Source organism: Antechinus flavipes, chromosome 5 (assembly GCF_016432865.1).
Source record: "Antechinus flavipes isolate AdamAnt ecotype Samford, QLD, Australia chromosome 5, AdamAnt_v2, whole genome shotgun sequence".
NCBI classification, from domain to species: Eukaryota; Metazoa; Chordata; class Mammalia; order Dasyuromorphia; family Dasyuridae; genus Antechinus; species Antechinus flavipes.
In genome coordinates this window covers 16,337,585-16,350,358 of record NC_067402.1, presented here as the reverse complement: position 1 = coordinate 16,350,358, position 12,774 = coordinate 16,337,585, and the positions used below count along the sequence as shown (strand labels likewise).

Genomic DNA, 12,774 nt, shown 5'->3' with positions numbered 1-12,774 from the left:
TGCCAAGCCAGCTGGTTACTAATTTCTTGACTGGGTAATGTTTGTGTGTATGGAGGAGACTATTGAAATATTCTTCTCAAAGACTGAAGTCATTTGGCAGGGTCTGAGTTTAAGGGATCCTTTCTCTGTCTTACCAGTTTCTGTAATGTTCTGGTCCAGAATACCGGCGAGGAGTCGATTTAAAAGGCACTTTTCACCCCTGCAGGGCCACTCAACACATTTGGATTTTAGAGAATGGAAATCATGGTATAGACAAGACGATAGATAGAGCATCCCTGGAAATGTAGACGCCAAGAGTTCTGGCCTTTGAGATCTTATCCTTCCCTTTCCCCCACACCCGACCCCCAGCTGTGGGAACTAGGCCTCAACTGCCTGTTTATTTCAGTGGGGCTGTTCTCACCAGCCTGTGATTACTCAGCAATAAACTTTATGGCCGGATTTCACTCTGTTCTTTGAATTTCCAGAGCTGAATGAAAAGGGTAAAAGAACCTTTCTTTCTTTTCTTCTCCTTCCCTTTCCTTCCTTTTCCCCTTCCTTTCTCACATTCTTTCTCTCTCTAGAATGACTATTTCAGTGCTTTTTACTCTGAAAAGGTGACAGAACGGTCTATCTGATTAGAAATTAGGAAAAAAAAATAGCACCTCTTTCTCCCACTTCCCATAACCCCACCCATTAAAACCTTGGCTCTGGAGTTTTGGGGGAAATAACGCAATTTTAAATGTCCAACTTAAAAGTCTTGCAGGGCCCTTAGGTTTGTTTTTCCTGACACTCCATAAAAGGGAATTTAGGGAAGAAATGAGTCGTTTGTCAGTAGGAGATTTCCGCCTTTCTTTTGTCAGCCCCTCACTCTGTTTGATCATGGACAATTTACATAATCTATGATTTTGAAAACAACCATTTCCAAAATGGCACCAGCGGCTCATTCTTTAGTGAAAAAGGATTGTATTTTTCTATTTGATCTCATCCTCCACCTACATTCACTAACCTCCCTCTTTAACTCTCTAAATTTTTCAGGGCCTTTAAAGCCTCACGAACTTTATTATAATGTAACCTCATTCCGAGATGATGTGCTTGGCTAAATTCTGGGAGCAATAGACTTAGTAAATAACCTCAAAGTCCCTTCTAAAGATACTGTTGAGTTCAGCCTAACTTCTCCAGCTGGTCTCTGGAATTAAGCAAAAAAAAAAAAAAAAAAGTCAAATATTGTCTTTCTTAATGCTCTCCTCACTTAGGATCTGGATAGCTTCCTACAAGCAATAACTTGAGAGAGCATTTTCAATTCTCCTGATAGGGGACTTGAGATTCAAGGGTTTTAAAAATTGCACCAAAGTTTATTGTATAGAGTTTATGTTTTGACAGAGAACATCCATCCAACAGCTGCCCACAGAATCAGTGGTTTAAGAAGCAACATTTTAAAAAAGCAAAGTTTCTAGGAAAATATCAAATCTGTTTGGTTCTGACCAGTTCTTTTTGTTGGTTGGGGAAAACCTGCGTCATATAAGTTATATTGTGTGATCCTTTAACATAATCATCGAAATTCAAATATCTATACAGCTCAAGTAATTCAGATTTCTTTTAGATTTCTCCCCTTCCCCCCTTTTAAGGATTATATGTGTGTGTATTTGTGTGTGGGTGGGTGATTGTGTGTGTAAAATCTTGGTTCTTTGTTTTGTTCCCCAGACTTCCGCCTTCATTTTTAGAAAACATTAACTCAAGGTTTCATTTTAGTGTCCTTCAAGTAATCTAGATGAATGATTTCTTCGTGCCCGAAACAACAAACAGAAAGGGAAGTAGAGGGACCTTGCCATATTGCCTAGTGGCCTAATCAGAGGAAGTGTGTAGATGCATCTATGAATAGCTAGTTATCTAGAAAGCTGTGTGCATTAAACCCTGAAGAAGGTGACTGACAAACAGGAGTTTGTCTAATATCTGTTTCCACAAACTATCCAGGAGCTCAACTGACTCCTCTAAAATATTAGTTACAATTATTATCTTATCTGGGAAGTTGTATTCTTTAAATAAATTAAAAGTTAAGATAGCCTCTTTTGTGGATACCTAGACCAACAAAGTTCTGTGACTTCTAAAAATTCTAAATCTAATTAGCATCATTTTAAGATTATTTTGAGGAAATCTCTCTCTCTCTCTCTCTCTCTCTCTCTCTCTCTCTCTCTCTCTCTCTCTCTCTCTTTCTCTCTCTCTCCCCATCCCCGTCTATCTGTCTATCTTTGTTCCTCTCTTCCTTCGGCCCTAGATTTAAATGGCTCGGAGTAAAGAATATAGGATGATCTAGTTCTCTGCTCATTTAATTTTATTTATTTTATTTTTTCTTGATCCTTCTTGATTTGAATTATTTTGTGGGAGGTAACTTCCTTTTAAAAGCCCTGGTTCTTTTGTCTTTATTAAGATATTTAATTTCACCCAGTGACAGAAGGGCATTCATGTATCTTACCCTGTAAAAGGAGAAAACACCCTAAAATTCCAGGCCCAGATTTTTTCCAGCAGGAAGAATGACAATATCCCTTGAACTATAAACACATTATAGGAAGCTTCTGGTCACACTTACTTATAGGTTGTTAAGTTTTCCATGGGCTCATTTCAAAACAGCACGCCAAGATTCTGACTTTTTTCTTCTTTTCGCATGCCTCCTGGTGGGTATTCTTTCAGAGAAGACAAGTAATATTTCATATCAGAAAGAATATTTTGCACTGGGGCCATTCGAAATATTACCGTTTCCAAATAATAAGGGAATATATAATCTATACACACATACGCACCCACTGTGGATTAGAGGGCGTTAAGGAGGAAAACGAACCTTTCAGTTTAAGTGGACCTCAGTGCTTCGTGGCTGAGCTATAGATAATTCCTGGCTTGCCCTTCCATGAAGAGGACAATCTAGACCATCTACAGGAGGTTTCCTTTTGGTCCACAATGGAGCTTTCCACAGTCCTCCAGGAAAGGCCTCCCAGAGCAGACCCTTGTTCAGTCTCTTCTGACATGCTCCCAGGATGGTGGAGCTACAGAACCCCCCTGGAAAGTCCCCAAAATGGGGAGCAGGGTCCCCTCCTTTGGTATTTTACCAGAACTGCCCCTTTCTCCGCCTGCCTTTTCCTCTCCCTCCCTCTTTTCAATAATAATATTTGTTATGAAGGTTATTGGGTAATTATTGCGATTTTGTGAAACAGTCCTTGCTTGAGGTGAAGTCTGTCATCGCCAAACAAATGACAGCCAGCGCAGTTCACTGCCGGGTTAAGTAAATGCAGAAAAGATAAATCTGCACACCCTAGGAATCACCAGCAGAGCTCGCTTCAGACCAAGTTCACAGTCAACTCCTTTGCCTAGGCAAGCTTTCCCAAACAATTAGGTTTGTTGTGTCTTTATTTTTAAATAAAAGAAAAATGACGGATGGAAGTCCGGGCCACCACTTTCCCCCCATCATTTCTCTCTTTTCGCTTTTTTTCACTCTTCCCCCAACTTACCCTAGATTTCCCTTGCAAATGTAATCAGGAGCTTCTTGGAGTTAATCTCGTCCCTCCGCGCTGACGAAAGAGTGGGGAAATGAATTGGACAGCAAATACAATAATGAAAGAGGGAAAAATATATTTTCGTCCTTCCTCTTTCCCCAAATACACTTTCGGGGGTGGGGGGGGCAGCCGAACTATTGAAACAAACAGGGCGCCCTCGCCATCCTCAAAGAACCCAGAGGCATCGCTTTTGTGTATCTTTGTGGTTAGGGCGTTACAACCGCGGGTCACAAAGTTGAGGGTCAAAAGTTTACATTGTGCACCACTCTCCGTCATCTGCCCAGACAGAGCTTGATGTCAATGTTACAGCCGAGATGCGGGCTATCAACACAAAAGATAAAATATAGCGTCGAGTTTCGCGTGCATCATGCTATGGACTCCAGGTGAACCCTGGCGCTCGGATGACCTCAATTACTGAGCAAAGGATAGAAAATTCCTCTTTTCGAGAGGAGTACGCGCTGTATTTCATCCTGAATTATCGGGCCCCCTTCTGAGGGACTCTGGGTACCTCGGAGGGAGCAGGTAAATAGCTGCAGTTCCAAATCGCCTGCCAGCCTTGAAGGAAGGCTCGCCTGCCCCAGGGCTTTGTCGCGGACCAAAATGCGCCCAACTCCTGGAGGTCGGATTTTATTTTATCTTTGAAAGGAACGTAAGCATCGAATGCTCTCCTCCAGCTCTTCCCCCTTCCCCTCCGTGGTTCAGAAGGCAGGAAAGTGGTATAGGGGAGATCTTTTTTTTTTTAGAAAGTGATTTTAATTTCATTTTTTTTTGGTGGGGGGAGGAGGAACAAGACCAGACTTCGATATATTCAGATTAAAAAATAAATAAAAACTGTCCTTCGATTCATATGCTCTATCTGGAAAGAGACCTAAGTTGTGAAAAATAGATAGCACCCTCTCCCCCTGCCAAATCCCTTAAGAAAGAAATGTTCCTTAAAGTTCTGGGTTCCCCAGGCTTGATGAAAAGACCCTCGGTGGTGTTTAGGTTTCCGCTTCCAAGTCCCTACTCTAAAGTTATCGTTTGCCTTCAAATGTAAGGCAACTTCCATTCTTTACAAGAATAACTCAACTCTAGAAAATGTGACATTTGGAGCAGGGGACCCAAGAGTCGTGGTGAAATCTCACTTTTTAAAAAGAAAAATATGATCAATGTATGATTTTCAGCAAAACTTAAATTTATATTTAGAAGGGGTGATGAGGTAGCGAGGGACAGCGAAAAAGCGAGAAAAGAAAAGAAAGGAAACAAGAATACATTGAGTCCCTAATATAGGCAAGGGAATCTCATTCATGTTCCTTAGCTGCATTTGGAAGCTAGGGGAAAAAAATCTGGTTTACATGCCACTGGGTACTCATTGTGAGAGTCTCTTTTTGGGGGGCATAGTTTCTCTAAGCTGACTTTAGGGGCTCACGAAGATAAATACGAAATATTTATTTTGCTCAATCTACATCCAGGGATCTGATTATTCTGCAAATGTAAATGCATGCATGTGAAGGTCCATGCAGGACAATCCCTGCAACCACTGAGGTGGCTTACTTTCTGGCCATGGTCTCTGTGATTTGGGGGGGGGGGGAGCAAAGGAAAGGTTCCACTTGTGGGGCCTTTCTTCATGGAGAAATTCCACACTCTTCTGAGCTGTGTGTAATTCTGACTGGTGATGCGAAGAAAGAACTCATGCCCGAGTTGGGCATCAGTCTTGCACATTTCCTTGACCATATCTAGATGAGTGCTAGGAAGAAAATGAAAACCTACTCTATTCCTGACCTTCCCCAAAATTATGTGTCCTCAAGTGCACGTTTTCATCGTGTTTTAGATCAAAAGTTTGTGACGCCCCTTTTAAAAAGATTTCAATGACTGTCAACATCTCCCAGCAATTATAAATTTCAGATAAAATTTTCCTTTACTCCGAGGCAGCACATTGATAGATCATTTAAATGGTCAAAATTCATTTAAATACGAATGTAAGTTACACTTCCCATGTCTGGGTTTTGTTTATTTTTTAAAGCCCAGCAAAAACAAATAGCCCTGGATACATCTTACTGAAGGCTTCACTATTTGAAACCGAATGGCTGATGAGGATTTCTTTTGGAGAATGTCGTGAATAATCACTCTTAAAATGTGACCCCCTCTTTTTTGGAACCCCAAAGTTTCATGGACTCCTTTGCCAGTGCCCAGTATTAAACAATGTGGTTGGGTGAGGGGGACGGGAAGAGGGATCTTGGTTCCAAGGAACAAAGGACAGATACAGTCGATCCATTCCACAGTGTGTACACTTCCCTGTGATCCCTCACCCCCTTGGTTTTCTCTCCGAAGGAGTGACCTGGGCAAAGCACCCAACTATCTAAAAGACACTGTATAGACCTTTGAGAACAGCTAAGTCCAAGGCCGAGGTGAACTTCAGGTCAGCGCGTCTAACAAATATGAAAATGTCGGCTGGTGAAGGGCGCGCCTTGTTATTTAACAAAGACTGTCAATGTGTGAGATTAATAAGAAACAAAATGCGCCCGGTGTCACTTTTCGGTCACTTTGAAAGTTGGGACAGGGTTGTATTCAGGAGGAAAGGCTGATCCAAATATATTCAAAATGATTCAAATCAGATTCAAACTAGACTAAAAATGCAGTTCTCCTTTCTCTCCCTCTCTCTGTCCACTGCCTATTCCCCCCACTCTCCCACTATTTTCTTCCTTCCTTCCTTCCTTCCTTCCTTCCTTCCTTCCTTCCTTCCTTCCTTCCTTCCTTCTTCCTTCCTTCCTCCTTCCTTCCTTCCTTCCTTCCTTCCTTCCTTCCTTCCTTCCTTCCTTCCTTCCTTCCTCCCTCCCTCTTCTTTTCTCCTTCCCTTCCTTCCTCTTTTTCTTTTTCTCTTCCTTTCTCCTGTCCTCCCTCCCTCCTTCCCTTCCTTCCTTCTTCCTTTCCTTTCTTTTCCTTTTTCTTTTCCCTTCCCCTTTCCTTTCCTTTCCTTTCCTTTCCTTTCCTTTCCTTTCCTTTCCTTTCCTTTCCTTTCCTTTCCTTTCCTTTCCTTTCCTTTCCTTTCCTTTCCTTTCCTTCCTTTCCTTTCCTTTCCTTCCTTTCCTTTCCTTTCCTTTCCTTTCCTTTCTTTTCCTTTCCTTTCCTTTCCTCTCCTTCTCTGTCTCTTACTTGCCCCTCTTTGCCTCCCCCCCATCCCCATTTATGGTGCTTGAATTCAATGGAAAGTTATTTTACCTAATGGGATTTAAAGAAATCTTTTGTTGCACACATATTTTATCCGAGCACGTGGAATGAGCAGATGTGCTTACATGTTTTACAAAGAAGGGAAAACCCCTTTTCCCTACTTGGAATTGGATCCAGTTGGTATATGAAGATTAGACCTCTCCATTTCTGCTTCATTTCCTTGAATTCCATTCTCTTCTCCGGAGAGATACTGCTGGTAAACTTTTGGTTGTTTTATTAGTTGGGTTAGTGTCTTCCCAGGCTAATTATGGTGTCACATTTCTTGGGATAAAAGGTGTTTTAATTTTTAGAATCTATCTCTCTGTGACTTAATTTGGTTGAATGATGCACTGTTTTGCAAAGGGAGGTTCTGGTCGGATCAGAAGAGGTACCGAGGTTGTTTATTGCAGCCATAAATCTCGCTTTAAAATGTCAAAATGTCGGTGTCTGAGATAACACTTGGTGGTCTTGGCCGAGTTTTTGTTTATGATAGCAAACCACCAAGACAAGTTACAGGCCTTAGGAGATCCCGAAGAAGCCCATCTCCACCGAGGAACAGAGCCACGTGAATAACAGACTCCAGCTCGCCAGTTTAGGCCGATTAGACACAAAACAGGGCTGCTTTCTTTTGTAACCTCTCAAAATAGCAGCATCGCAGAAAAGTGCAGTTAAACACAAATTTTAGGGTTTAATGCCGGGAAATCATAATAAACAGACCCAGAAAAAAACCTAAGAAGGCAGAGTTGATGACAAGAGAAAAGATGCAAGATTGCGCGGTGTATTTCTTCTGCAGGGTGGATCTGTGGTTCTGTTTACCGGCTTGCCTTTCACTGCTAGAGCTCATCACGAGAACGCACAGAGCGGCTTTTTTGAGAGCTTCTGGGGAAATCTGGATATTTGATTAGCTGTTATTTTGTATGTACACACGTACACGTATGTGTGTACATACATACATATACACACGCGCACACATACGCGTGTGATAAATCCCCTTGCTTTTATTTTCAATCGACCGTGCCCGCGGCGAGCAAGCCTGTATTCGCGTCCTATTTCTCTGTGCTTTTCTGGCTCCCTATCCCAGGCCCAAAGTAGAAAATAGCTTCAAAAGCTCTTTGTTTTGGTTTTGTTTTGGGTTTTGGTTGTTTTTGTTTTTTTTCAAATCTGGGAGATTCTAGAGAAAAAGCCAAAAGGATCCTTTTCTTGAGCCTCTTTTCCTAAATTAGTTTAAAGATTAGTTGACTATAATAGGCTTTATGTGGCTAAGCATTAAATGTCTATCCATCAAATGGCTATATTTCAACATTCAGTAACTCCTGTGCTAACTAATGTAAATGGAGAAAGAAATGCTATTCCTTCTGAAGTGTCGCTGGGATTTAGGCTCGAACTTTCTCTGTCTACCTTGGAAACCCAAGCGGGGAGGAAGCTTGTCTTCCCAATGCCCTTTGAGAAAGAGCCCTTCGGGAAAATCGTGGCCTGGCCTTGTCTTTGTGGATTTGTTTGTTCTCGATTTCTGGGTGAATCGAACGGTCTTCCTGGGGTCAGGGAGGCAGGTGAGGAGAGGAGGAGAGGAAGGGAGAGAGGAGATGAAATGGAGAGAGAAAGAAAGAAGAGGGAAAGGAAAGGAGCGAAAAAGAGGGGAGAAGGGAGGGAAGGTGAGGGGAGAGCAGGGAAAAGGACAACGGAGAAGGGGAGAGAAGAAGAGGCGATTGGAGAAGAAAGGAAACGAGGTGTGTGTGGGGGGCAGAAAGCAAGGTGTATGCTAGATCCAGAGAAGGAAAGAGAAAACCTCCATGTGTGCGTGAGAAAAGCAGCTTTAGTATTTATTTCCAAGATCAACACTGAGTGGAATTAATAAGTAATTTATTTGTTAATAATGCAGTAATTAGTTTAACCATCAAATTTCAATTACCCTGTGGTAGGCTTCAGCCTCTCCCCCAATCCCCTCCCCTGCTTGAGGCAGACGTCAATCCGGAGCCTGACCTGCAGCTAGAAGCCCAGCCGCCGGCCTTGCTCTCCCGGCTTGCGGCAGGGAAGGACTTCCAGCGCAGGGATCCTTCCTGTTTTTTCCATGCACTTCCCAAACACACCCAGACACGGTCATCCGGAGGAGGCCGTGTCCTCAGTGGGCTCGGGCCGCCCCCGGTCCCAGCCCCAGCCAGATTTCCCTTTTCTCTCAGCCTCCGATTAGTCAAGGTCCCCCCTATTCCAGCTGGGAAAGGACAAAGATGACTCGGCACTGGAGCTACAGGCCCAGGTGAAGCTCCTCAGGTGCCAGAAGGGCCACCCGATCTGTGTGTGGGAAAGGGCCACCTTCCTATGTGGAAGCCACACGGAGGGGCTACGGGGGGCGACGCCCTCTGGGCCTGGGGAAGGGCTTCAGGACCTCTGGGTGCGTAGGGTTGGTGGTCCAGGAGGCACCTTTGTGTGAGGCGGGGAGCAGGGGCGAGGGGCTGGGTGAGGAAAGGAAGCTTGGACTCGCCTGTGGGGGAGGGCTGGGGACCCCTTGCTTATGGGGAGGGGGAGTTTGTGAGACACTTAGTATGGACGGAGAAGGGAGCTATGGCCACAGGGGAGGCGGAGGGGGGGGCGATGACCTTGGGGGCTGCGAGAAAAGGACCGGTTTGGGGATGTGAGAGATAGGAACGTTCTGCACCGATCGCGGCCCCCCATCCATTCCCCTCCCTCCCTCCAGTAAAATCGCGCGGGGTGAGGACCCCAGTTGACCGCCCCCTCTCACCCTCTCCCTCCCCCACGCCTAGGACTGGGGCATTCATCATCCAACCCCGAGTTTCCTGATCCGGGGCCCGCGCGCGCCGAGCCCCCATTGGCCAGTAACGGGTCACGTGCGGGGAGGGCGGGGGGGGCCCGAAGGTGCGGAGGGGGACGGATGGGGGGAGGGGACGGGGCCCGAACTTTGTCCTCCGCTGCAGCGCCGGGGGAGGGGGAGGGGAAGGGGGAGGGTGCGGGAAGGGGGAGGAGAGGCATTGGGGGACGGGGGAGGGAGAGGAAAGGAGAGGAGGAAGGGGGGCCCGAGGGAGGATGGGGAGCGAGGCAGGAGGGGGAGGGGCCTCGGCGAGCCCAGAAAAACGACAACGCGAGAAAAATTAGTATTTTTGCACTTCACAAATTAATGACCATGAGCTCGTTTTTGATAAACTCCAACTACATCGAACCCAAGTTCCCGCCCTGCGAAGAGTTCGGGGCGCCCGGCGGCCCCGACGGGGGAGGCTACCCCCCGCCCCCGCAGCCCCCGCAGCCCCCGCCGTCCCCGCACCTGCAGCCGCCCCCGGGGGCCGGCCGCTCGCCCCCGGGCTACTACCGCCCGCCGCGGGCCGGGCCGGAGCCGGGGTACCCCGCGCCCGCGCCCAGCGCCGCCCTCTACCCCGCGACCCCCGCAGCCGGCGCCCGCTACCCGTACGGCTATGGCCGCGCCAGCCCCGGCCGGCCCCGGCACGAGCAGCCCCCGCCCCCGCCACCCCCGGTCCCCGCCGGCCCCGCCGGCCAGACTCTGCTCGTGGCCAGCCACGTCCTGCCGCCCCCGCAGCCTCAGCCGCACCCGGCTCCTCCCGCGCCCCCACCCCCAGCTCTCCCCCGCCGCAGCGAGGCGGCCCCCGCCGCCGCGGGCAGCCCCCCGGGGTGCCCCCTGCTCCTGGCGGACAAGAGCCTGTGCGGCCTGAAGGGCAGCAAGGAGCCCGTGGTGTACCCCTGGATGAAAAAGATCCATGTCAGCACCGGTGAGCGACGCCTGGGCCGCAGCGAGGGCGGGGGGATGGGGGGGGCAGGGGCCTGGGAGGGCCTCGGGGCAGGAAGGGGAACCTACTGCCCTGGCAGCGGAGGGGGGGGGGGTCACTGTGCGTGTGTGTGCCACCTAATCAAAACGTGAGAAACCTTTTGTATCCGGGGTCCCTTTATCGGGAGATTTACGAGACGCCAAACTGTTAGGGCAGTAATTATAGCCCCCATAAATTGAATTGCCCTGGCAGCGGCTCTGGGCCATGTGTCTTTGAAGCTTTTCTTCAGCCCCAATGCCCAACACCATTTTTTATGGCTCTCGCTTGTTTTCCGTTGTCAATAGCCTGTGAAACATTTTCTTTGCCGTATGTATTCTTACGTGAACTTGGTGTCAGGTTATTATATAACGATCTTGTCCAATTGCTCCCCCCTTCTGTTCTTCCTCTTCCTCCTTCTCTTCTTCCTCCTCCGCCTGCTCCTGGGCCCTGCACGCTCAGTCAACCCCAATTACAATGGAGGGGAACCCAAACGTTCCCGAACCGCCTACACCAGGCAGCAGGTCTTGGAGCTGGAGAAGGAGTTTCATTTTAACCGTTACCTGACCCGGCGGCGGCGCATCGAGATCGCTCATACGCTCTGCCTCTCCGAGCGCCAGGTCAAGATCTGGTTCCAAAACCGGAGGATGAAGTGGAAGAAGGACCACAAACTGCCCAACACTAAGCTGCGCTCCTCGGCTCCGGCCCCAGGCAGCCAGGCCTCCAAGGCACAGACTCCCGGGCCGCATCTGCACCCCCGCCACCAGCCAGGTGCCTCCACACCCAACTCCTCCGCGCTATAACCGTCCGCAGGCCCATTTTCCTCCCTCCCGGCCTCCGCCGTTTCTCTTCTGCCCCGCTTTCTCCCTCCCCCGGTTTGGACCAAAAATAAACGCCCACACAGCCCCCGACCGCGCATTTGTAGCTAAGAAGGACGAGCGAGAATGAGAGAAGACGCGAGCTCTGGCAGAGGACAGGTTGTCACCTGGATCTGGACCCTAGCGCAGGCTGGCCGGCCTACCCGTGCGAGTGTTTATTTATGGAAATGCTCACCGAGCTGGGAGGGGAAGTTCGGGACCTAACTAAGGACGCCTTTGAATGCAGGATTTTTGAAATGGCTAAAAAATAAAGTCCTACCCAGTGGTGATGGGAGTTGTGCAGTTCTCGGAAATGTCCACCTACATCTAGTGCAAACAAAAGAACCGGGCCCTTCCTCCCCCCCCCCCCCATCTTGTATTCCCTCTCCCCCAGCAGCTTGCAAAAACTGATTCTGAACAGAAAAGAGAAGAGGACATTTGGAAAGTCATAAGGTTATTTAATTGGTCTCCAGGTGTATAGTCCCTAATGATATTTGTGACACATTAGTTTCTCTTTATCTCATTTATTTAAAATATTGTTAGAGGTTTATTGTTGTCTTACTCTCTGGCCCAGCTCTAACTGGCAAGAGGGGGCCCATTTAGATCCACGTGAGACTGTAAATTGTGGGTTTTGGTGTAACTGTATATAGAGCCAAGTGCTGAGAATAAATCCTGTAAAACAGCAACAACAAACCATGATATTAAAGGCTTAAAACAACTGGTTCTCGTGTTTCCTAAACTTTCTGGTGAGGAAGATATGTCCTTGGATCGGGATGAGCAACTAGTTTGAAAGATAAGGGGGTCTTGTGTCTAATGCAATGCTGCTCGCCAAAATCGTTTTATTAAGTCTCCGACTTGAGAGATAAGAGAGATAAGGACAGCAGAGAGATATAGAGATAGACTGACCCAGAGAAAGAGACAGATGAGAGAGAGAGAGAGAGAGAGAGAGAGAGAGAGAGAGAGAGAGAGAGAGAGAGAGAGAGAGAGAGAGAGAGAGAGATTCTTTCTTCCCTGGCTGGCCTGAACGATTGAAAAGTTTAAAGGAAAAAGAAGCTCTTTGGCACAGGTTTAATTCTTCTCCATAGCTATAGGACTAGATATAGAAAAGGGCTCCTGGCTCCCAGCAGCTGTTTTGCCCTGGCCGAACATACACAACCATAATCACACTTGAAAGTAAGTGATCATTTTGATATTTATTGCCGAACAAAGCTTTTCTTAGGAATCAGGATGGGGGAGGGGGGAAGCTGGCTCTTTTAAAGATTCTGTGAGCTAAATACTGATTTATGATTTGGGGAGGGAGAGGGGACTGTTTGAAAAAGAGTTAAATTAAATTTGCCAGTATGTGTGCCTCCAAAGTTTTGGTCCAGAAAGATGGGCAGATGATGCCACAAAAGGTTGCTATCTCAGTAATATTTAGCCCCCCAGATTGCGGGAGTCCCAGGG

At 47.3% G+C, this 12,774-nt stretch overlaps 1 protein-coding gene across 1 annotated transcript; it reads left to right on the top strand.

Moving 5' to 3' along the window:
- Window positions 1-9,707: 9,707 nt before the first annotated feature.
- Window positions 9,708-12,049, top strand: HOXA4 (homeobox A4). The gene is made up of 2 exons (XM_051963355.1): window positions 9,708-10,441; window positions 10,937-12,049. The coding sequence occupies exons 1-2, from the start codon at window positions 9,838-9,840 to the stop codon at window positions 11,275-11,277; spliced, it is 945 nt and encodes a 314-aa protein (XP_051819315.1). The 5' UTR covers window positions 9,708-9,837; the 3' UTR covers window positions 11,278-12,049.
- The last annotated feature ends 725 nt before the right edge of the window (window positions 12,050-12,774 follow it).